This window comes from Magnolia sinica, chromosome 11, assembly GCF_029962835.1.
Source record: "Magnolia sinica isolate HGM2019 chromosome 11, MsV1, whole genome shotgun sequence".
Classification (NCBI taxonomy): domain Eukaryota; kingdom Viridiplantae; phylum Streptophyta; class Magnoliopsida; order Magnoliales; family Magnoliaceae; genus Magnolia; species Magnolia sinica.
Window position 1 is genome coordinate 2,346,765 of NC_080583.1, and position 23,833 is coordinate 2,370,597.

The following is a 23,833-nucleotide window of genomic DNA, read 5'->3' on the forward strand; positions in this document are numbered from 1 at the left end:
TCTACATAGGATTCGCCACAGGACTGTTCATTTAAGCAACTTATAGTGATGTATCACAAATAAATTAAACTAAGATTAACTCAATTGAATAGACCAGACGAGCCTTGATAGAACCTGGTGCAGGCCTCCAAGCCAGATGACCGTTTACACTTAGCAACAGCCCGTGCGGGCTATACCGCGACATGGGAAGGTCAGAAAATTATAAAAATTCAAATGAGCATAGATCTCACTGGGCTTGGGGAACATCGCGGACCACGGACCCAGTGGACACTCAGAAGTGGAATCTGGCACTTGCCAGATGCGCCCCACCAATGCCAAAATTAAAATCTGGCGCGTGTAAATAAAACTAAAATGTAAGACATTTCAGCCATCAGATTTCTTCATAATTTACGATGAGGGTCTAATGTATTTTTCTACACCCGTCCACAAAAATTTGGGTCCTAATCGTGAAACGGTGACCGTTGATCGCAAATCGGACCGTTGCGGTAAAACCCTGCATCCGTTTACCCCCAAATTTTTCATGGCCCTTCATCGGGCCATGGAGCACATATTCTATTAGTTTCATGGCCAGAGGGCCACCAGAACTGTCCTGATTCTCCAAACAAGCTCTACACCGCTCGTTGGTGGGCCACTAGTTCCAAAACTATAGAATAATGTCCGTCTCACTGGGCTTGACGTCCATCGCGAGAGTCAGACCTTGGTATTGCCCAGAACCAGTCAACTTGAGCCAAAGGACGAGTGCATGAGAAGTGCAAATATCCTAAAGGAAGGAGTTGGAACTTAAGTGAATTGATTCGTCCACACTTATGCAAAGTTGAGGATTTCGGACCGTCGGTTTGCGACCAAACTTTACCCATTGAGTAAAGATATTTCTCTGCTCATATTCGTATAGCCGCTGCCCAGATCGACTATCGGCGACCGTTGAACGAATTTCTAATCATATCTGTCGATCGGCGCATCCAAATGGCGGGCCGATCATATCCATACGTAGATCATCATTAAGGTTAACTATTTTGCGGTGTATATCGACTTGTACTCCCCATAATGGGCCCTAGAGCTTAAAAAGACTCTCTTATAAGTCTAGTATAGTAAAAACCTAGCACTTGGGGCCATTTACATCAAATCTGGCATTATAAAAGGGTCTCATTTGGGGCACCCCTCTCCCCATACGAATTTGCCCTAGAGAGAAAAGGGAGAAGAGAAAGAGAGAGGAAGAAGAAAGGAAAGGAGTATGTGTTAGGATGTGGGGCCTAAGGAAGTCCAACCTTGCAACTCTTTACCCATTCTCCAAGGAAACCTCCACCAAACCCACCCATGCCAATAAGTAGAGGTAAGAATGGTATATTTCCCTTCAATAGAGCAACTTAATGTAGATTTATAAGCATTAATGTTGTCTTTCTTGATTTTGATTTAGGAAATGGTGGTTTTACCTAAATCTCCAAACCCTAAGATCTCAAAGAATGGAAATCTCTTCTTAAGGTGCGACCTATTATCTTTAGGTGGCCTAGCACCAATTATAGTTGGAGTTTAATGATTTTGTTTGCTTGGTATATTGTATGGAAGAATCTAGAGGAACCTAGGAATGGTATGTTGTTGGATTGTATGGAATGACATGTTTAGTTCTCCTTGATGTTAAATCTTGCCTCTCATGATCTAGTGTATGGATGATTACATGCTCGTGTTTGTTTGATTTCCTTTTCTCTCATATGTGTTGTTTCTTAGTGTGTTGATTCATTGTTCTTGTGTAATTGATCCCTTGAGGTGTAGGAAGTGCTTAATTTTCTCACCAACCCACACCACACACATACACCTTATTCATGATATTTATAGTTTGTTTGCTAGAGAAATTTGAATTGTATGTTAAGCAACATGAGAACATGGTGATGAATATGCTTGATGTTATATTGGTAGTTGGCATGCTATAAGTCATTATTCCTACCCTTGGGTTAGTCAGGAACATGAGGAGAGCGAAGGTGGTTCCGTTGGTAGGACCACCTTGAGGCTAAACCCATGGGTTTGGGCGAGTACGTGTGGGCGGTAGTAGTTAGGCTACATGGGTCGCTTGTACCCGATGTCGTTCCACCACATACTTGTCTGGGCTCGTGCGATTTAGTCCACTGGCTGACCCACCTGGTTTGTTAACCTTGTTTGCTCATATATGTATGGAAACTGAAACACCCTACCACCGTTGTAGCCCATCGATACCGGATGGAATATTGATCCACAGTCTCTTGAGCCGGGCATGGTGGAATGGGACACCGTGTCCGAGCTGTCGGCCTATGCTGGGGTGACGCGCCTCCCCATAGTAACCGCGAGCGACCCCACATTCAGCACCCCCATGTGCTTGAAGTCGGGGATTGGGGAAACCCGACGGGGTCAAGGATCGCGGGGTCTCGGCCTCACACATTGGGGGGTCTTGGCCTCGCAACTAGTTCAGGGCATTTGATACGTGGGGTGTATCAGATTTCCAAATCTGCTGGATGAATGGACTTAAATAAAAACCCGGTTAACATCATCATTGCATGACATTAGCTAGGTTGCCGACTCGGCAGTCGAGGTCGCACTGAGGGAGTGTTGTCATACGCGATCGTTAGATGGAGTCGCTCGAAGGAGTGTTGTGGCGAGGGCATACATCATATCATCCTGCATGTATGCGCATTAACAAAACTAGATAGATGTTTATGATTGATTGCTTTTCATTAAATTCTTATTATAATTGATGCTTGTTACAACTCATGGCTAATAGTACCCACTGAGTTGATCACTCACTCCCACTCTGAGACGGTGTTTTAAAACACCAACCAGACCCGTTCATAGATGCAGGTGATACAGATTTCGTGGAGCCTAGTGATGCGAGCCTCGAGGAGGATGACGAGTTCTCTTACTTCCAGCTGATGGATGGTTCCCCGTCGGCCTAGTAGACAAGATTTGGATCGCTGAGTTGTGGACTCAGCCCTATTCTTTTGGACATGATATTCTTTTTGTGATTTTATCGGGCAATGCCTGATGCGACCATTTTTATATCCTTTTGGACCTGTATATAATTATCTATTTTCATTTCAGCAGACTAGTTGTGATCGTGCTTCATGTTTCAAGTAATTCCATGCTGCGCCTTTAAACCTGGATTAATCGCATATTAATGAAAACCAATTGTAAGTGACCCCGGGAACTCGGGAGTCTAGCGTATGCACGACCCCCGATTTTCAGGGTGTTATAACCGCTCAACTTGAGCCGATGGACAAGTGCATGAGAAGTGCAAATACCCTAAAAGAAGAAGCTGAAACTTAAGTGATTGGGTCATCCAATCTTACGCAAAGTTGAGAATTTCGAACCGTAAGTTTACGACAACAACTTCACATGTAGAATAAGGATATTTTTCCACACATATCCATATAGTCGTGGCCCCTATCGATCATCGTCGAGCAGACTTCTAATTATATCCATCGATCGGCGCATCCAAATTGCTGTCTGATCATGTCTATGTGTGGATCATCATCAGGGCTAACTATCCTACGGCGTATATCAATATGTACACCCCATAGTGGGCCCTAGATGTTAGAAAAACCCTCCTATAAAGCTAGTATAGTAAAAAAATTTCAGCCTTTGGGGCCATTTACACCAAATCTGACACTATATAAGGGCTTGTTTTGGGCACCTTATCTCTCCATATGAATTTGTATTTTCCAAACGAGAGAAAGAAAGAATGAGAAAAAGAAAGAAGAGAAGAAGAAAGGTGAAAGTAGGAGCGGGGAGGCTTTAGGTATTCCCTTAATCGGTTTCCTCCAATCAAAGCCCTAGCATCGATCATTTTCCTCCGCCGAATCTACCCCACTCGCGATTGGAAGATAAGAAACAAATTCTACCTTCTAACCTAGGTTTTTTTTAAAAATGAATTGCATAAATCTCATATAGTTCTTTGTGATTATATCAGAATTTGTGATTTTCTCCAAATCCCTAACCCTAAGAGATCAAAATCGGATATTCCATCTTAAGGTGCGGACCATTATTTCTAGGTTATCATTTATCAACCTTTGAGGGTATCAATTAATGATTAGATGCTTGTAAATGAATTTGCACATGCTAATATGTAAATGTTTTGATTTGTCTATAATATATGTTATTTGTTGAATATGGATGCCCACGTGTTTGATGAAATGCTTAAATAGTGGAATGTATTACTTTTTTTATGCTCATATGCTTGATTTAATATGTAAGTGATTGTATTACTTTATGCATGCTCCCATATTTAGTTTAATGTCTTAGTGAACGTAATATCTCATGTATGCTTACATGTTCGATGAAACGCCTATGTGGTTATGTCGTTGAATTTATGTTGACGGCATGACGAATTGCTAAGTTTACACTGATGCCTAGGTTGCTTACAATGTTGGGTCAATCGGTAAATCGCTCAAATCAAGGGGTGACCCTAGTTAGGGCGACCACCCTAGGCTTGTTTAATCGACCCAGGTTGAATACGGACGACCGACGGTAGCTGGATTACACAGGTTGTTTGTATCCAATGCCGGTTATGTCGTAGTTTTCCCAAGTCAATCAAATTAGTTCACTAGCCGACTGATCATATATGTTCACAATGTATGACACAATTAAATGGAATCCAGGATACCCCGTTCCCAATGGATGTATTCATTTATAACTGTTAATGTGATACGATCCCACTAAGACTCATGAGCTGGATATGGTGGTATGAGACACTACGTCCGAGCTGTCGGTATACGCTGGGGTGACAAACCTTCCTGTAGTGACTAATGAGCAACTAAGACTCATAAGTCAAGTATGGTGGTATGGGACATCGTGTCCGAGCTGTCGGCCTATACTGGGGTGACGATCCTCCCCATAGTGACCAGTTAGCACTGATGGAGGTGATAGACCATTGTTCGAACGGCCCCTGTCAAATTATTCAGCCGATGGTTGCGTGCTAGAGTACCGTTCGAACGACCCGGGTGTTAATAAAATTGAGTGACGAGCTCTTTCCTTTATATGTTTTTGGTTTTGTGTGACAATCCCGAACCTCGGAACTGAGTGATCATACCCGATATTGGGTGACAATTCATACCGGGTTGATCTTCATATATTTAGGTATCATACTGTATCTTTGGAATTATTGATTTGTGATATAAATGAGTAATACCTAAATTTTGATTAAGAGACACTGGTAAGGAACAACTACGTGCGACAACGAGCCACGTGATTCGGATAAAGACTCGTGATATAACGTTGGTATCTTAGATTCACCAATATGCTGGATGAATTAAATTTAATAATTACTCGGCTAACATGTCATTCACCGCATTGCATTAGCTTAGAATGTGGCGAACAGGCCTGGTTGTCGCGTGATGAAAAAGTGTTGTCATTTCCTAAACAGGTAGTCGGAGTCGCGTGTGAGGGAGTGTTATTTGGAAAGGGTATACATCATGTCATATCTTCATATGCACATTTAACAAGAGTATTTAAGAATTGTTTGATTTTTTATTTATCATTAACTGCATTGATTATGTCGATAGTATATGTAACTTAGAACTAATGGAACCATTGAGTTAGCTACTCGCTCCTGCCTGGGACGGTGTTTTAAAATACCAACCAGGGGTATCATTAATGCAAGTAAGTGAGACCTCAGACAGGTAGACTCATACCGGGTTGTGCCAGCGCTATTATGTTTTGGAGAATTTGGTGTAAATTGAAGGCTTTACACTTTAATCGTCTTGGGTATATATATTGTGGATTGTGGTTTGTATAATCCTATTTTGGGCGATCATCACAATTAGAACTGTATTTCTAACTTTTAACTCTATATTTATGAATCTATTGTTATCTCTACATCGCTTTGCATCCGCTAATTCGAATTGCGCTACTATGATTATTCGTGTGTGAAATGAATTTGAATCTGAATGAGGACACACGTGCATTCTCATTAGGTTAACACCTGGGAACTCGGAATTGGAGTCTTTGTACTCGGGTGTCGATTTTCGGGGCGTTACAGGTTTAAATTTAATTGATGAAATTCTAAGTTTCAAATGGACCACAAACACAAGATCATGTTCGAGTGACTAACCAATGAAATTTAACTGTTGATTTAAATGGACAATGTTTGGACGTTGTTGATCATCACATTAGAGTAATTATAGTGATACAGTTGATAATTTAGTTGTTTTGGGATATCATTAGTGGGTCATGCGCCCAATAATTTTTGATGGGATTTGAAATCCCTTATTACTTTATGGTGCCAAATAACTAGGATTTGAAATCTCCTCAGTGCGGTCCATAGTGTTTAAGAGGGGATCCACCCCACTAGGTGAGATTCACACCGCCCAGGGGGGATCCACCCCTGGACCCTTTCCACACCCACATACACATCCAAAATTAATTCCATAGACACGTGCACATGCACATCCTACTCGCCGTATGAATCGCTAAAATGAAGAAAAGCTTCAAAATGTTGTTGGAGGATTGTCGGAGTGAGCGGTAAGCAGCAGTTCCCCCTGATGGTGGTAGTCTCCCTTGTGGCTCCTTTTTCCCATAATATATACACTTATAGAATGATATTGTGGGGCCCATTGTGCATCTCCATTGAAATCTCCTCCGACTATTAGGTTGGGAAATTAACCTCAGGTCATGGGCCCAAGATTTGGAAAAGAAAGCATGTAAGATGTACAACACTAGAATCTAATAGAGAAAGTATTGCTCTCTCTTTTGGGGGCCTCAAAAGCCTAGGATGGAGATGAAATCAACGCCCTTAAATGTTCAAGCATGTCTTAGATGAAACGAACGGATCAAATTGGCTGAGGGATAGGCCAAATCATTATTTCCATGTTTCGAAGGATAAATTTGTCAGAGAAAAATTCAAAATCTCATCTTTGAGGCCAAAAAAGTATCCCTTATGAGAAATAAGGTCATTTTGAGATAACATTATTTCATAAAGTTATTATGGTAAAAATCATTAAGAAATCTGTGTAGCTGCTGATTAAGCTTTTATCCCGAGTAAATTCAGCTGGGGCCATTGTGAATGTATGTTGTTCATCCACACTGTCCAAACATTTTTCTTCATCATTTTAGTGGTTGAGCTTAAAATGTAAGCATATCCAAATCTAAAGTGCCCATCACAGAAAGAAATGGGAAGATGGACTTCCACCGTTGAAACCTTTCAGGCCCATAGTGATGTTGATTTGTCATACAACCTGTTCAGTGTTCATAATATCACACCGACATGATGACGGGGAAAACACAAATAACAGCATGATCCAAAATTTCCGTGACCTTGAGAAATTTTCAACGGTAGAATTTCAATTCAAACTGTTTCTCATCCAAGCTCTAAAATTATCTGTTGAAATGGATGGACGGATCAGATAAAATAAATAAATCACGGTGGATCCCATGGAGTTTATTCAGTACGCTAAACGTGTGTACTAAGTTACTCATTAAGCAATCTACTTCCAACCTTTTCCGGGCAGTTGGCACCTTATACCAAACTTAGATTTTATGATAGTTCATACCATCATTTTAATATTGGATGTAATTCATCCACCTTTTACTCATGACACCGTCCAAAATCTCTATGCCGATTGCAACCGTCTGATTTTTACGATTAAATATGGACCATTCACCACTTTACATTTCAATCATCCATATGATAGCCACCAAAAAGATGGCTAGGATTCATAAACTATACGGTCCATTCAATGTTATACGTATACGGAGATAGAGGGTTACTTGATACTCTGGCAGAATGTGGTGCTTGTGACACTGCCGCTCTGGGCTCTGGTTAACAATCCGAACGTGACGCGAATTTCCTGCTATCACTGTTACAAGGAACACGTGTAACCGAAGTTCCGAAAAATAAGGTAGATTTAGGAAGCGTATTGGCTGGTGTACCTCACACCAGTTATATAGCTGCTCTATTCACGCCAGTAAGATTTGTAGACTGGTCATGAAGTATGTGTCATGTCTAAACCACACCAGTTACATAGCTGCTCTATTCATGCCAGCAAGATTTGTAGACTGATCATGAAGTATGTGTTATATCCAAACCGTTCGTTCATCTATTTAGTGAGCTTGGATTCATATAATAGCCACGAAAATATTGAATAGGATAACAATCCGATCATGACGCGAATTTCCTGCAATCACTGTTACAAGGAACATGTGTAACCGAAGCTCCGAAAAATAAGGTAGGAAGCGGATTGGCTGGTGTACCTCACACCAATTGTATAACTGCTCTATTGATGTCAGCAAGTTTTGTAGGCTGATCGTGAAGTCTGTGTTATATCTAAGTCATTCATCCATTTAGTGAGCTTGTCTTAATGCTTTAGACTAAAAATAAGATAAATTTAAGTATCAAGTGGATTAAAGTGAAAAAAGGTCACCACAGTTTCCAATCAATATGCAAAACCAAAAATAAAAAAATTCCTCTTCATTCCAGTCTTTGTAATGAACACATTGGATGGGAAATAAATGTTATCGTGTGCCATACATAGTTTTTAACAATGAAAATCATTATCTCTCTTACTATTTACGGTGTGGTTCATTTTTTCCATAATGCTTTAAAATGATTTCTAAAAATATATGAACGGTGTAGATATAATAAATACATCATTGTAGGGCCATATAACTTTTATCTCCTTTGAACCGTTACTTGAACTTGGAGCTTGAAGTGCGTCAGTGCTCGTCTTCTCACCACACGTACCTACAACAGCTACATAGCTGGTGTGAGGCACACCAGCCAATTCGCTTCCGTAGATTCAGAACTCAATTGGGCCCACCACAATAAACGGTGGAAAATGTTCATCCACCACAGAAACCTTCTTGTGTCCCACAGAGGTTTTAGATAAGGTTGATATTCTGTTTTCCCTTTATCTTGGCGAGAATCACCATGTGAACGGGTTGGATTGCATTGCATGCAGATATTGCGGTGAGCCCCAGTGGTGGGCGTTTCCATCTCCACCGATTATTATGGTGTGGCCTACTTGAGTTTTTCATCTGCCTACTTTTCCATCATGCCTAATATGAGCCGCAGAAACTGACGATAGAATTGATATCAACCGCACATCACGGTGGGCCCACGGAAATACGGGCTCCAAGTAACAGTTTAATAAGGTTGTAGGAATTGTACGTCCTTAGGTTGTTTCAATTTCCATCTAGTTAGTTACAAGAGTAAATCACTATAAAATTGATTTTCTGGTCCATCTAATCAGGTCTCAAAATTTTGGACGGTTTAATTTGAATAAATTTCATCCGACATGTAGAATTTACTAGCGCACGAGTATCAAACACCACATAATACCAGAGTACTAAAGCATCTGTAATTTGTAGAACGGAATGCTGTTGAGAACTGGAAACAACCTCAGGCCTCGTGTTAACTGAGCTGGAGACAACGACAGTGGCACTTTCGTAATTGAAACGAAAGAACAGGACAAATAACAAAAGATATATATTTTATTTATTTCCAAAGAAAAAATCAGGTGGACCGTCTCTACCCACTCCCCCCCCCCCCCTTCTCTCTCTCTTTTTATTTTTTGCTTTCTCTCTCTCGTCTGATTGAACTGAAAAAAACCGCTCTCGAGTTATTAAAGTCAGGCGCAGCAAAAACCACCTTCTAAAACCGCTCTGGAAATAATCAGGAGCGGTTTCCGGTTTCCCGTACGGCTCTCTGCAACTGGAGTGGTTTCTCTCGGACTCTTCTGTTTCTGGAAGGGAAGGGGAAATGAGGATGAACCGGCGGTTTTCCTGTAGACCGGGTTCGATTGGAAAACCGCTGGCGGTTTGATGGAGAGTGGTTTTGGGGGGGTTTCTGTCTCTTCTTCGTCCCGCGTTTTGATTGATGGAGGTGAAGTTCCGGAGCGGATGTCGGATTTTATTCGTCGCTGCGGTTTTAGAGGTGGGGATTTTCTGGAGGTTTGGAATTTTTGTTGGTTTTTTCTTTTTCTTTTTTAGAAATGTGGATTTGGGCTTTGTTTTTTGTTGCAGGAATTTGGGTTTGGGTGGAAAACTCAAGGGATTTGTGTTGGATTTTTGTTGGGTGGTGGGGTTTTCCAGGTTTTACTGATCTGTTCGTTTTTTTCTGGAAATTTGGATTTTTTTTTTTTTTTGGGTTTGGGAAGCAGGAATTTGGTTCGAGCTGGGAAATTGCTGAAGTTTCCGTTGAAATTTTGGATTTATTTTGTTAGGTTTTACTGATTTTTTTTTTTTTTTTTGGGGGGGGGGGGGTGGCGGCTTTTGAAAGTGGGTATTTGGTTAGAAACTCAAATTACAGAGGCCTTTTTTTTGGGTATTGGGGTTTTTGAAAGCAGGAATTTGGTTAGAGCTGTAAATGCAGCTTTCTGTTGAAATTTTACTGGTTTATATATATATATATTAGAGTTCACAGATCTGTTGAAATTTTCTTGGATTCGTTCTTGGTGGGATTTTGTCCACTGGAAGTTTAGATTTGGGGGTTTTGGTTTTGGTTTTGGTTTTGGTTTTAGTAGAAGGAATTTTGGGGGAAAACTGAAAATTTCAGATACATTTTTATTTTTTATTTTCCATGAATTGGGTTTTTTTTAGGGCTTATTGGTCAATGATATTTTGCTGAAATTCCATGCTTTTGCTTTTAAAAATAAATGGGGAGTCTAGTGTTCTGGGGACATTTCTGCTGGCATTTGATTATAAGTGTAGAACATCAGTGGCTTTTGTTCATTTTATTGGTGAAAATGATTTCTGGGGTAGTGTGTTGAGATTTTCTTTAGATTTCTTGTTTTGTGCATGCTTTTGCCAGTAGAATTGTAAGATTTTTTTTTTTTATTTGTTAAATATCTTGTAGAATTGCCAGAAGAAAGGTTAGTGGGATAAAGATTTTGATCTCTAACACCAGAGCTGGGTTGCATTGTGAAGGATTTTTTTCAGTTGTTATGGTTCATGGTCACATGGAAAGTTTTTCCATTTTACATTCTTCTGATTGAAATGGAGATCAAGGGCATGTTTGGATTTCTGCCCATGTCGAGCAGAGTGGATGCTTTTGTGCTGAATCACGAGTAGTATCGTTCCAAGCATCAAACTATGCTGCTCACAATTTGGGCAGCAAGGCACAGTTTTTTTTTTTTTCATTTCAAATTGTAAAAAGGTGCATGGCGTGGACATTGAGCTGGTCCAAAGAATCCAATTCAATAGGTTTCTGATCCACCGAAATTGGGATTTTGGGGCAGAGGTCCAAATGCCCTCTTAGGGCTCCTCCATGTTTTACAAAAGGAAAATGGAAAAGTGTATATTTTAGTTTTGGATTTTTACCTGTGGAATTATTATTATTATTATTATTTATATAGTTTTGTTAAGAGGGGAACCTATTTTCTGCTAAGTTGGTTTTCTTTCTTTTCACTGATTTATGTATTTCTCCTGCTTTAGATCATATTGCTTCTGATGCGGATCGAAGCAGCTCATGTCAAATCACAAGAAAACCAGATACATTGGCAACGTCGTGAAGCAGAAGGAAAAGATGTTCTCTCGCATTCCTGCATCCATGATCAGATACTAGATCAGAGGCGGCGTCCGGGCCGCAAGGAATACTCGGTCACCCCTCAAGTCTATGTGGAGGCTGACTACTTGAGAACCCATCATCGCAAAGGACGGGCATTGCTCGGAGTTTCCCAATCATCGGAGCTGAAGGAGGATGTGAGGCAGCCCATCAGGATATATTTGAATTATGATGCTGTTGGGCACTCTCATGATAGAGATTGTCGAGGTGTTGGCGATGTTGTGAAGGTGGGTGATGGATTGAATATTTGAATGGTTATTCTGCTGCTGGAATGTGGCTGTCGTACTGGATATATGTGGATGTTTCATTTATTGATTATTGCTTTTCAGCTAGGAGAGCCTCCTGCCACTTCGGTTCTGGGCTCGCCTGCATGTGATCCTCGTGGAGATCCTCCGGTTTTTGGAGATTGCTGGTATAATTGTACATTAGATGATATATCTGGAGAGGACAAGAAGCATCGCCTTCGTAAGGTAAGTACCTTTTCTCTCCTGAATGTTTTTAGATTGGTGTATCTTACTTTCATAGACATGCGCATTGTACGAAACTTAACAGTGTCCCCTTAGCTGTTAAATGACACATGGGATGACCAATCATCAATTTTGATCATCCATCCATTCATATAAATAGGGGCAACCTATGGTGCAAAAATCATGGCAATTGGATGATCTTAAGCATCTGATCAATAACATGGAAAATGGAAAATATCCTGAACAGCATCAACAAATACCATCATGATGAAATTTGAAGCTTCGTAGACTGAAATTTATAACATCATGAACAAATACCATCATGATGAAATTTGAAGCTTTGTAGACCGAAATCGAGTTTGGGATCACAATGTCCTCAACTGTCCTGAAATTCATACGGCAAAGTAATTTAAGCTTAAATAAATCATACAAGAAGAAAAGATGACGGTAATTTGCATCATTCTCATTTTGAGAGTTGTTGATCCTTACCATTGAAATAAAAGAGATATTGAAACTATATGCTACTAATCATTCAATTTATAACTATTGTGGAGCAGGCTTTGGGGCAGACGGCAGATTGGTTCAGAAGAGCCTTGGCTGTTGAGCCTGTAAAAGGGAGCCTGAGGTTAAGTGGGTATTCTGCTTGCGGCCAGGATGGTGGGGTACAACTTCCGCGTGAATATGTAGAAGGTATGTTGTTGATACGATGGATGCATGCTTAGTCATTTGATATTAAAACTATTACAGTTTGCCATTTTCTCGAAGCTTTGACGGAGTCAGTGAATGTCTGAGACTAACCAGCCTGATAGTTAAAATAAAAAACCAAGTTCTTATTTACTTTTTCAATTTGGTCTCTTTCCTTGTTTTTTTCCCCATGTAGTTCTAATCTAGGTATGCTTTTCTAGATCTCTAGGTACATCTTTTCTTTTCTTTTGGCTTACTATGAAGGACTACTATGTATAAAACATAACCTTCTGTTTATGATCAATAAAAACTATATATATATGCTTTCCAGTATAATCATATATCACCGTATGGACCTTTCAGTATGTCAATATTTTGTAGTTGCTGTATATTTGACAAGCTATATTTATTTGAGGGGGGCACTCTCCAGTGGTACCTTACGGAGGTAGCGTCCATATCTGGGGCTCACGCGATGTATTCACACGAGCTTCACCTTAAAGGTGCGTTTGGATGAGATTAAATGCATGGAAATGAAATGAATTGGGACTAAATAGGCATATAAATGAAATCCTCTCTCAGTTGAGAGATTTGGAAGTAAATGGGGTGAAATGCCTTTTTGGGCTCCATTGGAGAGTCGCACAAGTAAACAAAGGCGTCGCTACGCGAAAGAACCCAATTATTGGCTACATCACTAAAATCACATCAATTGAATGATCCAAACTGTCCAAAGGTTGGCTGTCTTAAATGGATGGTAAAAAAATGTTGGCAAGTTGATTGTTTGTGATCCTTACATTTCTGGCCTACTGGAGGCTTGAAATTTCGTCATCTTTGGCTAAAGTATATTTTTCAACGGGCTTATTACAATCACTCTCTCAGATATCACATATGTACGCTAATTTGGGAAATTAAAGCTGATTTGAGATGTCACAAATGTTCCTTTGAGTATATTAAAATTTTTCAATGCATTCAACTTCCTACCATTTACTCCTATCCAAACAGAATATTTGAATTTGAAATGGTATTTCATTTACTTCCATCCAAACACAATTGAATAAGTCATTCACTCCCAATTCATTTGCCTCCATTTACAAGCTCCCAAGCAAGTCCTAAAAAATCCCTGAGGCCCAATTCTCATAATGATCCAAAACTGAAATGGGTGGTCCACACCAAAGGGAACAAGCTAGGAGGTAATGCCCATCCTTGAATTTTATGGGAGCCCACCTGAGTTGTAAAACAGCCTGATTTCTGTCCCTGCCCTCTGCCTGTTTTGGATGAAGGGTCCAAATAGACTGGAATCTATATATACAACAGGGTATGCCCCCCACTCTAATCAATGGTGGGCGTTGCCTTTCAATATGTCCCATGTGTGATGGCCCACCTAAGTTTTGGATTGGGCTGTTTTTTTGGAGACTGGGGATTTTGCAAGACGTGGCATCTCTGCTGGACAGGTTGGATTCTGTGAACACATCACATGGCCTGCCATCTGGTTGGTACCACTGGAGCACGCCCATGAGTTCATTTTAGGTGTCTTTTCTAGGTCACTTACCTGATGCATTAGGGCTCAATTACTATTTCATGCTACTTGGATTGTTGTTTTGTTTCAAGGCCACCAATCATGTTTCTTTTGCAGAGGGTGTTGCTGGTGCTGACTTGGTTCTTTTAGTAACTACGAGACCTACGACGGGTAATACTCTTGCATGGGCAGTGGCATGTGAGCGGGATCAGTGGGGCCGTGCAATTGCCGGTAAATCTTTGTGATAGTTGACCCTTTGCATGGACCATCTCTTAACCACTCATCCTGTGTACAGATCTAAATTTTGAACTAATATTTGTTTTTTATTATTTTTTGAAGGGCATGTGAATGTTGCTCCTCGTCACTTGACAGCTGAAGCAGAGACTTTACTTTCGGCTACTCTAATACATGAGGTTGGTAGATTTTGCTGTCAAATGATGGAAATAAAGTGTAGAGGATGTTTTTTCTTGATCGGATCAGCAATTTTGAATTTTCCAGGTTATGCACGTTCTCGGATTTGATCCTCATGCCTTCGCACATTTTAGAGATGAGAGGAAAAGAAGGCGTAGTAAGGTAATAACTGTTTACGTTACACTATTGCCAACCGATGCTATTCGACTTGGACAGTGTTTCTCGTTCATTACTTGTTTTCACTCATGTCCTGCATAGATGCATCCTTAACTGAGTGCTCTGTAACTTGGTTTCTCTGTGCTTAAGGTTGTGTTTGGTTGCACCAAATATCATGAAATTTCATAATTAATTAGTCTATTTTTTGTTGGAAAGTATCATGAAATTTTCATGATATTTGGTCCAAAAAACTTACCCTAAGCCTTCTAGTTCGTGTAAAAATATTGAATGTTGTTGTAAAGTAGCTGGTTCTCTAGCTAATCCTGAGAAGCTGGTCCACCTTGTATTTCAATGAAATCTAAGTTATATTTTTCATTTTAGTGTATGGGCTGAATGCACTGGTTAGGATTGAGTTGATAGTTTGAACAAGTTGAAGGCTCAAAAGGGCAAGGGGAAGGGCCCAAAAGGATGTGGGTGGAGGTAGTAAGAAAAGAGTTGATGACCTATGGTCTAACTGAAGTTCTGGCCCTTTCTAGAGTGGAATGGTGGAAAAGGATTCATGGAGCTGAACCCAATTAGTTGGGCTAAGTCTTAGATGATGATGATGATGATGATTTGTGGTCTTTGAACTGAATCTACCCTATGGCTGGCTTATGAATTGAAGGGTTGGTAGCATAAGTTGGGGTTGTTCAAATGAATTCTAGTAAAGTTTAGAAATAGCAGATTGGGCCCAACTTTAATCATATTAAAATCAAAAGTTGCTACCAAGTTACCTCAATGAAAAATGAGAATGTTTGAATTCCGATTTTCAAGGTTGTCAAAGGAAAGTGCACCATGGCATATTAAGTAATGGGAATTGGCGTCTGAGTGTCCTTCGTTTACAGGAAAACCTTAAAAACAAGTCATGACTGCTTTACGTGCCTTACATCATTACTCAACTGCCTGATGAAATACTGAAACATCTGTCTGAACATGGTTACAAACATTGCTACTACCCTGATATTTCTGTTATTATGGCCATAAGCATTAGACCATGCTAGAGGCCTGGAAGTTTACTTGCACTATCCTTGTAGCTAGATGCTGCTCTTGCTTCCTATCATGTTTCGGATTCACTCCACAATCCCACTCCCACTTCCTACCTGTTTATACTCGAACATTTGGAAACAGACACTTCCCCGCTCCCAAACCTGAATCTGTTGCCATTTCTCTTCAGGCTTCGTGCAACTATATCTCGAACTCTATAATATGAAATTGTCTGTGGCTGTATGATATGTTTTCAAGTTTGGAAGGTTAGCATCAATCAGGTATTGAGAAATTAGTGACTAGTGAGCATTAATTATGACTCATTTTTCGCTAGTTGTTGTTGTAATTAAACATGTTAATAGGCAAGCACAGTTATAGTGCATATTCATCTTTTCATCCTACCTCTTTCTGTTATAAAAGCGCCATTGCCAATGAGAAAAATGAGACGCTCAAATTTATGACCTCTCTGCCATTTGTATTTTGTTGCTTTATGCAGGTCACTGTGCAATCTATGGATGAAAGGCTTGGACGGATGGTGACCCGGGTGGTTCTTCCACGTGTCGTGATGCACTCGAGATATCATTATGGGGTAAGTTACCAACCACATGTTACTGTGCATTTTCTGTGGTACTGATACCATCATATGCTTCAATGGCACTGGGAAGAAGTGGTGCTCACGTGGTGTATATATCACATCCAACCCCTCCATGAGATGCATCCCCTGAGGTTACCCCCAGGCCTTGAAAATGAGGACTATCCAAAACTTTGTGGGCCACATCACAGGGAACAGGGTGGGAGGGAACACCCACCCTTGCAGAACAGCTTGATTTTTGTCCCGAACCTTCATCCAGGCAGGTGAAGGGTCTGGATGGCCTGGATTACATATACAGAATATGGTGGGCCCCAACCCCGGCCGAGGGTGGGCATCTCCTCCCAACTTGTCCCGTGCTTTGTCTCACCAGAGCTTCATCTTGGGCTGCTTTTGGGACCTGGGGATAATGTGAGGTGATGCATCTGATGGACAGGTTCAATCAGATTTCATAAATACACCATGTGGGCCCCACTTCTGCCTGGTACCACTGTAATGGCTGTACCAGTACCACTGGAGCATAAACCTTATAGGAAAACCTTCTTTAGTTGTTTTATGAGTTTCATGTTTCTGAAAAAGAGAAAAAAAGAAGGAAAACACGCTGATGATGAGTCTGCCATTCCCAGGCCTTCTCTGAGAATTTTACTGGCTTGGAGTTGGAAGATGGAGGAGGACGGGGTACATCAGGTATCTTCTTTTGCAAATGAAGTGTTGCAATTTTTTTAGCTGCTCCCTGCCCTTGAGCATCTGTTATACTCGTTAAATTTGCCACCTTGCAGGATCGCATTGGGAGAAGAGACTTCTGATGAACGAGATCATGACGGGATCAGTGGATACAAGATCAGTAGTTTCAAAGATGACACTGGCTTTATTGGAGGATAGTGGGTGGTATCAAGCTAATTATAGCATGGCGGACCGCCTTGATTGGGGTCACAATCAAGGAACGGAATTCGTCACCTCCCCTTGTAATCAATGGAAAGGGGCATACCATTGCAACACGACACAGTTGTCGGGCTGTACATATAACAGAGAGGCGGAAGGGTACTGCCCAATTGTAAGCTATAGCGGGGACCTGCCGCAATGGGCTCGCTATTTCCCTCAGGCTAATAAAGGTATTTTCTTTGTTCTTTATGTATTTATTTATTTTTTTATTTAAAAGAAGAAAAAAAAGTATTTGTCTTTGTGCCTATTCACCATCCGAAGTATTTCAACACTGGTAGACTAGCTCTGCTTTCTTTATTGCTGGAACTGGAAGAAAAATCATCATGAAATTGATTTTGTACGATGAGTTATCTACTTGGACTGTTGGGCTGCTGAGTTTTTGGAGTGTCCTTTGCCTCAACAATCATAGCCATGACGTTTCTTTCCTCACCAAGACATGACGTGTTCTTTTCTTCTCATTCATTTGTTCACTGATGTCCCTAATCTCTTGTCTGATTCAGTCTGTCGGTTTCGTCTTTCTGGCGCAGGTTGCTGCCATTCCACTTTGATGGTTGGAGTTCTATGCTCTGCTTCTGCTAGAATTCGTTTCAATCTGTTGTAGCAAACTTTATGTTATAGGGCTTCTGCTTTCTTATGCCTTTATGCTCCTTGATAGGACTATTTCTTCTTTCTCTTGGATGTGGCCAATAATTTCTCGGCCCACCTTGCTGTAAGCTACAAATCAAGGTGCTTGTCACGGTTGACATCTTCTCCAATCGTGTGATGCGTGAGTGTAGTGTAGGTTTTTGAGGTCCTGTGGTGTTTGAAGTATTATATGTTGTTTCATCTAATTATAAGTATGCGAGCCAATATATCCTCCTATTCATCATGAAAAAAAATGGCATATGCTTCTTGAACTGAGCTTTGCTAAACACAGGCGTGGGCAGTAAAGCTCATGTACATGCAAGGTAAGTCTGTGATCTAGTCCATCCATCAGAAGGAAACCACTACATGCCCTAGCCCAAAAATCATGTCGATCCACTGGTCAGGTGGGCCACAGTTTGCAAAACAAAGATATGGCTCCGAAAATTTTGGTTGAAGTTCTTTAATCCATCGACGCGTTTCCCATATTGAGGCCCACATGCTGAGTGGACCAGATTTAGTTTTGGGAAAACATGTCAAAGGTCAGACCAACCTGATTGGATCTTGCACCTATGTGCTATGTGTGACGTGTACATGAGCTTTATTGTCCACATGTGTGCACTTGGCAAAGCTCTCTTGAACCATGTAGAGACATTTATATTCTCTTTTCCGAATCTCTGCCTTATCTTTTCCAGATGTGGACAATCCTTTATATCGGTTTGGGTTTCTTTTAATTGTGCCGATTTTGTTCCCACTTCCCACTATTGGATTATTAGGATTTTTTTTTTTTTTTTCCCTTTGTGATCAAGTATACACGAAGGTATACTATCTATCATTTGTATTTTGCCTCCAAAGTCCAAACACTCTTTCTTCGTAGCCATTTGTATGTTTCATGTTTATCAACAAATAAAGATGGAACTTTTTGATCTTTTTCTTTTGGCAAATTCGCAACAGATGGTTAGTTATATTTAGTTATAACTTTCCTGGTCAATGCAGCTCAGCAGTCTTCCACAGGGAGCTCTTTTGCATTGCTTAACTAGTTTTCGTGGCAATGCAGGTGGGCAGTCTTCATTGGCTGATTATTGCACGTATTTTGTTGCTTATTCGGATGGCTCATGTACTGACACAAACAGTGCACGGACGCCAGACACAATGTTGGGGGAAGTGCGTGGAAGTAGCTCTAGGTATGCAAAACTGTCTTGAATTTTCTTTTGAAGAGTGAAAAATTTTATTAGAAGAGAAGAACAACCGTCTTGATTTTTTTAATCAGTAAAAAAAAAGAAGAAGAGTGGGTCAAACAGTCTCGAAGGTTACCCGCACGGTGTTTGGATGAATGGCTAGCATCGTGGGTTTGCTCCCCACAGACGCAAGTTCGATTCCCCTCCCTGGGATTACCCGATGCACATGGTTTGCTGGTGATTGTGTGCATCCACAGGATTAGTCGTGCCTTAAGATGAGGCGGGGACACCCTGTTGTCATTAAAAATAAAAAATAAAAATCCCAAATGTTTTTCTTACCTGTTGTAGCATTGATAAGTGGTATTTTCTGTACGCGTGTAGGTGCATGGCTTCTTCCTTGGTGCGCAGTGGATTTGTTCGAGGATCTATGACCCAAGGGAATGGTTGTTACCAGCATCGATGCATAAACCGCTCATTAGAGGTACAGTTTCCTTTCTTCAATGGTCTTCATCCTTCTATGGACACATGTTTGTGCCATTTAATCCATAAGAATCAGAATATTTAGAAGAATGCTACTGTAAGTACCCATCTGCAAACGCCCACAACGAGTGCGCTACATGTGCCACCAACCTGGCATGTGTAAGATCTGGTCCATTCATCAGGCGTTCCGATAGTGAATGTGGTCAGTAAAAATCAGGAATGTCCAATCATTAGTGTTGTGTATCTTTTTATGCATGTCCACTCTCCTGTCCTTGTATGTTCCACCTGTAGTGGACCAGCCTACAGTACTGGCATTTGCAGATGGTGTTTCAAACTGTTTTGCCTGCACACAAGCACACACAAAAACAAAGCAGAAAGTTCATTTGCTTTAGGTAGTTTAATACGAGGGCTAGTCTATGTACGTGCAGTGTACTAGTGTTTGTATATTGAATTATTAATTTATAAGCTTTTAACATGTCATATGCACATATGCTCACAGAGGTTTGTTTATTCTACATGTCTAGATACCATTGTGGCATGTGTGTGATATTCAAGCTATGCATCGGGTGGGCCCCACCATTTATGTTACAAAGGTCAGCTCGTCATATGGGCTGTTACAGGGGGGGGCGGCGCGGAATATTTACTCTAAACATGTGACACGCCTGATGAATCAAATGGCTTGGTTAACATACATGAGGGGACCCACCTGATGGACGATTTAGATTTTGCACATGCATTACAGCATGTGCAGCGACATCTGAAATTAGCAAAAGTCGATGGTCATCTATGTCTCTGTCTGAATCAATATCTTTGCATGTGTGAGTGCTTGTTAAAGGATAATGCAAAATTAAGTTTTCAGTTTACCATTAAAATTAAAGTGTTTGCACTTCAGGCAACCACGCTAGTTAACGTGTTCTTTTTTATTTTTTTTAGGTCGCTGTTGACGGGATCTGGAAAGCGTGTCCTGAGGCTGGAGGGCCAGTTCAATTCCATGGTTTTAATGGTAGGAATGCACTTCTTCTTTGAGATGAAACTGCCTACTTTCTCTGATGCTGAGAGAGATTTCTTGGTGCTGCAGGTGAACTGATCTGTCCTGCTTACCACGAACTATGTAGCACTGCACCAGTTCCCTTATATGGCCAGTGTCCTACTTCATGTAATTTCAACGGTGACTGTATTGACGGAAGGTGTCACTGCTTTCTTGGGTTTCATGGCCGTGACTGCAGCAAACGTGAGTTGAAATGAACGCTGCCTTTTACTAGCTTCTGTTCTTGTAACCTTTACTATTCCAAGAACTAGATAACTCGATTTTCACAAGTTCAAGGGTTGTATTTTTATTTCTAGTTTCGGCAAATATCACCTGATTGGTGGTTCCCCCCTTCAGTTCCTTTTTTGTGTGTCCCTCTTGCCATGTTTGTGGGGCAGTTGAATTTTGTATCAGTTCTCTGCAATGAATTGTTCCTTTTTGCAGGTACTTGTCCTGTGAATTGCAATGGACGTGGCAGGTGTAACTCGAAAGGGATTTGCGAGTGTGAGAAGGGGCACACTGGCATTGACTGCTCAACAGGTATTGTAGACTCCTGAGAATTTGTGATTATCTTCTTTCCGGGGCTGACCCAACCTGAGTTCAGCTTGTTGGGGTCCTCCGGTTGGGTTATAGGTTTGGAAAACTCCAACCCAATTTGAAATCGGACTGAGTTGGGGTTGAAGCAGATTCAGGTCGGGTTGGACTAGAGTTAAGTATAAAGGTATGCAGGTTGGGTTCATGTTGGGCATCTCAGGTTGGGATTCGAGTCAGGTCAGGTTGGGTTCTAGGTTGGGCTTGGGGTGCAGCCCTCAACGCGATCCGACCTGCCCAAGTTGCTGCCTTACTTCATACACAAGGCTGAAAGCAGCTCTGGCCTTGGTAGAGGGTACACATGCATGGCTAGGTAGAGGTTACACATGCATGGCTAATCATCTGTACTCGAGCGCCGGTCCCCACTTAAAATCTTGAAATTTAATTCATTTTCTTGGTTTTAAAGCTACTCCCACTTCCAAAATGAGCCCTATCTTCATGCGACGGTGGGCCCCGCTCTGGAGCATAGATCCCTCCACCCACTCCGTTAGCTTACTTATAACTTAACCAAGCGAAAGGAAATGTAGCATTTCATGACACTTGATCTTGATGCGCAGCTGTTTGCGACGAGCAGTGCAGCTTGCACGGTGGAGTCTGCGACAATGGCGTGTGTGAGTTCCGCTGCTCTGACTATGCGGGATATACATGCCAGAACAGCACCACACTCTTCCCTACCCTTTCAGTCTGCGGGGATGTGCTGGCCAGGGATGCAGCAGCGCAGCACTGCGCTCCGAGCGAGCCCAGCATACTGCAACAGCTAGAAGCAGCTGTGGTCATGCCCAACTACAACCGTTTGATACCAGGTAGCCGGACCTTGTTCAGTATCCTCGACAATGGCTATTGTGCTGCAGCTGCGAAGCGGCTCGCCTGCTGGGTAAGTCCTTTCCTTCTCTTTAATCTTTTGCCCATATGCTTTTATGAATGTTGATTTCAATACCTCCTTAAAGGGGGTCCCACAATGTAGATGTCCTGGCCTAAGTATCATGTCAGTCCACTAATCATGTGGGCAGGCCACATTTTATGAAACGAATGTACGGTGTAGAAAACCCAGCTGAACTTCTCTAATATGCCCTCCTGATGGGTGGAACAGCCCGGTTTATCAGAAGGGAACATCTTCAATGTTGGACCCACCTAGTGGACCGCGTGGATATTATGTCTGCACATGTGATGGCTCGTACATGATATTGCCTTCTGCATGTGTGTTCAGTTTGCAAGCCACTGTTAATGGTTTTGGGGCACCCACATTACATTTAAGTTAATCAATGGTCATGATGGCTGCTGATTGGCCGATTTACCTTCCCTTCTCCACATATATTTATTAATTATTTTTTAAAATGTAATTAATTAAGGATAATTAAAATCATAGATTTAGTAGCAAATGAAGTACACTTTTATATTATTATTGTATATTTTTATAGATTATTTACATTTATTGAATTAACAATGCATGTGCAGATATCGATACAAAGGTGTGACAAGGATGGAGATAATCGGCTACGGGTGTGCCACTCGGCATGCCGGTCCTACAATGCGGCATGTGGGGCCTGCCTCGATTGCTCGGACCAGACCCTCTTCAGCAGTGAAGAGGAAGGCGAGGGGCAGTGCACCGGTTATGGTGAGATACGGCCGTGGTGGCTGCGCCGCTTCCGGAGCCTCTACTCGTCTTCCTCTTAGTAGTAGCTGGTACAGGACAGCCTTAGGAAAGTGTCTGTAAAATAATAGTGTTATGTATTTTTTTTGTAGGGTCCTTATTGTAGGCAATGGTGGCACGTGCTGCACGTGCACCCATCTAGGATTTTCTTCCAATCAGGCCCAAAATCCTTGAAGAAGAGGATTTTTTTGGGTTGGGCTTTTCAAGATGTGGGTCCCAAATAGAGAAGGGAAAAAAAAAGAAAAAAGGAAAAAAAAAAAATGTAAAAGAAGCTGTGTTAAGAGAAGGTGGTGGAAAGAGAAGAGGGTGGGCTCAGTCCCTTTCAACGGTGGTTGTAGCCTATTTGGCTTATGCCTGTTTTCCTAATTCCATTCCTTTTCATTGTTGGGTCTTGAATTTGGTATTTGTTTATGTTGTCTCGATCCTCTGCATTTTGTTAATTTCTGTAATACAAAGCTACAGCAGCTGTGGTTGTAGCACAAGTTACTATACAGCAGGTGTGTTTCTCTATAACATGCCACGTGTAGAAATCCAATCTGTGCAAAAGTGGTGTCCATTGACCTAGGTTGTGTTTTGATGGATGGGTGGATTAGCCTGATTTTCAATTCAGGTAATCATCATCGTTGGCAGACTGTTTTTGACGGATTGGATGTTATGCACATATGACACGTTTGAACAAACCTAGCCACGTATTCATGGGGGTTCTGCTGCTTTATTGGACGGTTAGCTACGTCTATTTTAACCTCCATTGGCTGTCTAGCGATCAGCCACTTGGAATACTATTTCAACGTCCATCTTAGCTTATGGTGGAGGCGGATTGCCTACTGGAAGTTCATGCAGTTTAGAAGCTAGGTGGGGTCTACCGTGATGTTTATGTGAAATCCACCCCGTGCATCTGCTTTTCCAGATCACGTTAGGACATGAGCCCAAAAATGAGGCAGATGCAAAGCTCAAGTGGGCCACACAACAGGAAACAGCAGGA

The 23,833-nt window shown here is 41.4% G+C and overlaps 1 protein-coding gene across 1 annotated transcript; it reads left to right on the top strand.

Moving 5' to 3' along the window:
• Positions 1-9,496: 9,496 nt before the first annotated feature.
• Positions 9,497-23,247, top strand: LOC131218553 (uncharacterized). The gene is made up of 17 exons (XM_058213159.1): positions 9,497-9,889; positions 11,389-11,745; positions 11,848-11,988; positions 12,543-12,675; positions 14,300-14,413; positions 14,522-14,595; positions 14,681-14,755; positions 16,269-16,361; positions 16,988-17,048; positions 17,141-17,473; positions 18,982-19,108; positions 19,484-19,583; positions 20,516-20,585; positions 20,661-20,813; positions 21,054-21,149; positions 21,758-22,074; positions 22,656-23,247. The coding sequence occupies exons 1-17, from the start codon at positions 9,833-9,835 to the stop codon at positions 22,872-22,874; spliced, it is 2,520 nt and encodes an 839-aa protein (XP_058069142.1). The 5' UTR covers positions 9,497-9,832; the 3' UTR covers positions 22,875-23,247.
• The last annotated feature ends 586 nt before the right edge of the window (positions 23,248-23,833 follow it).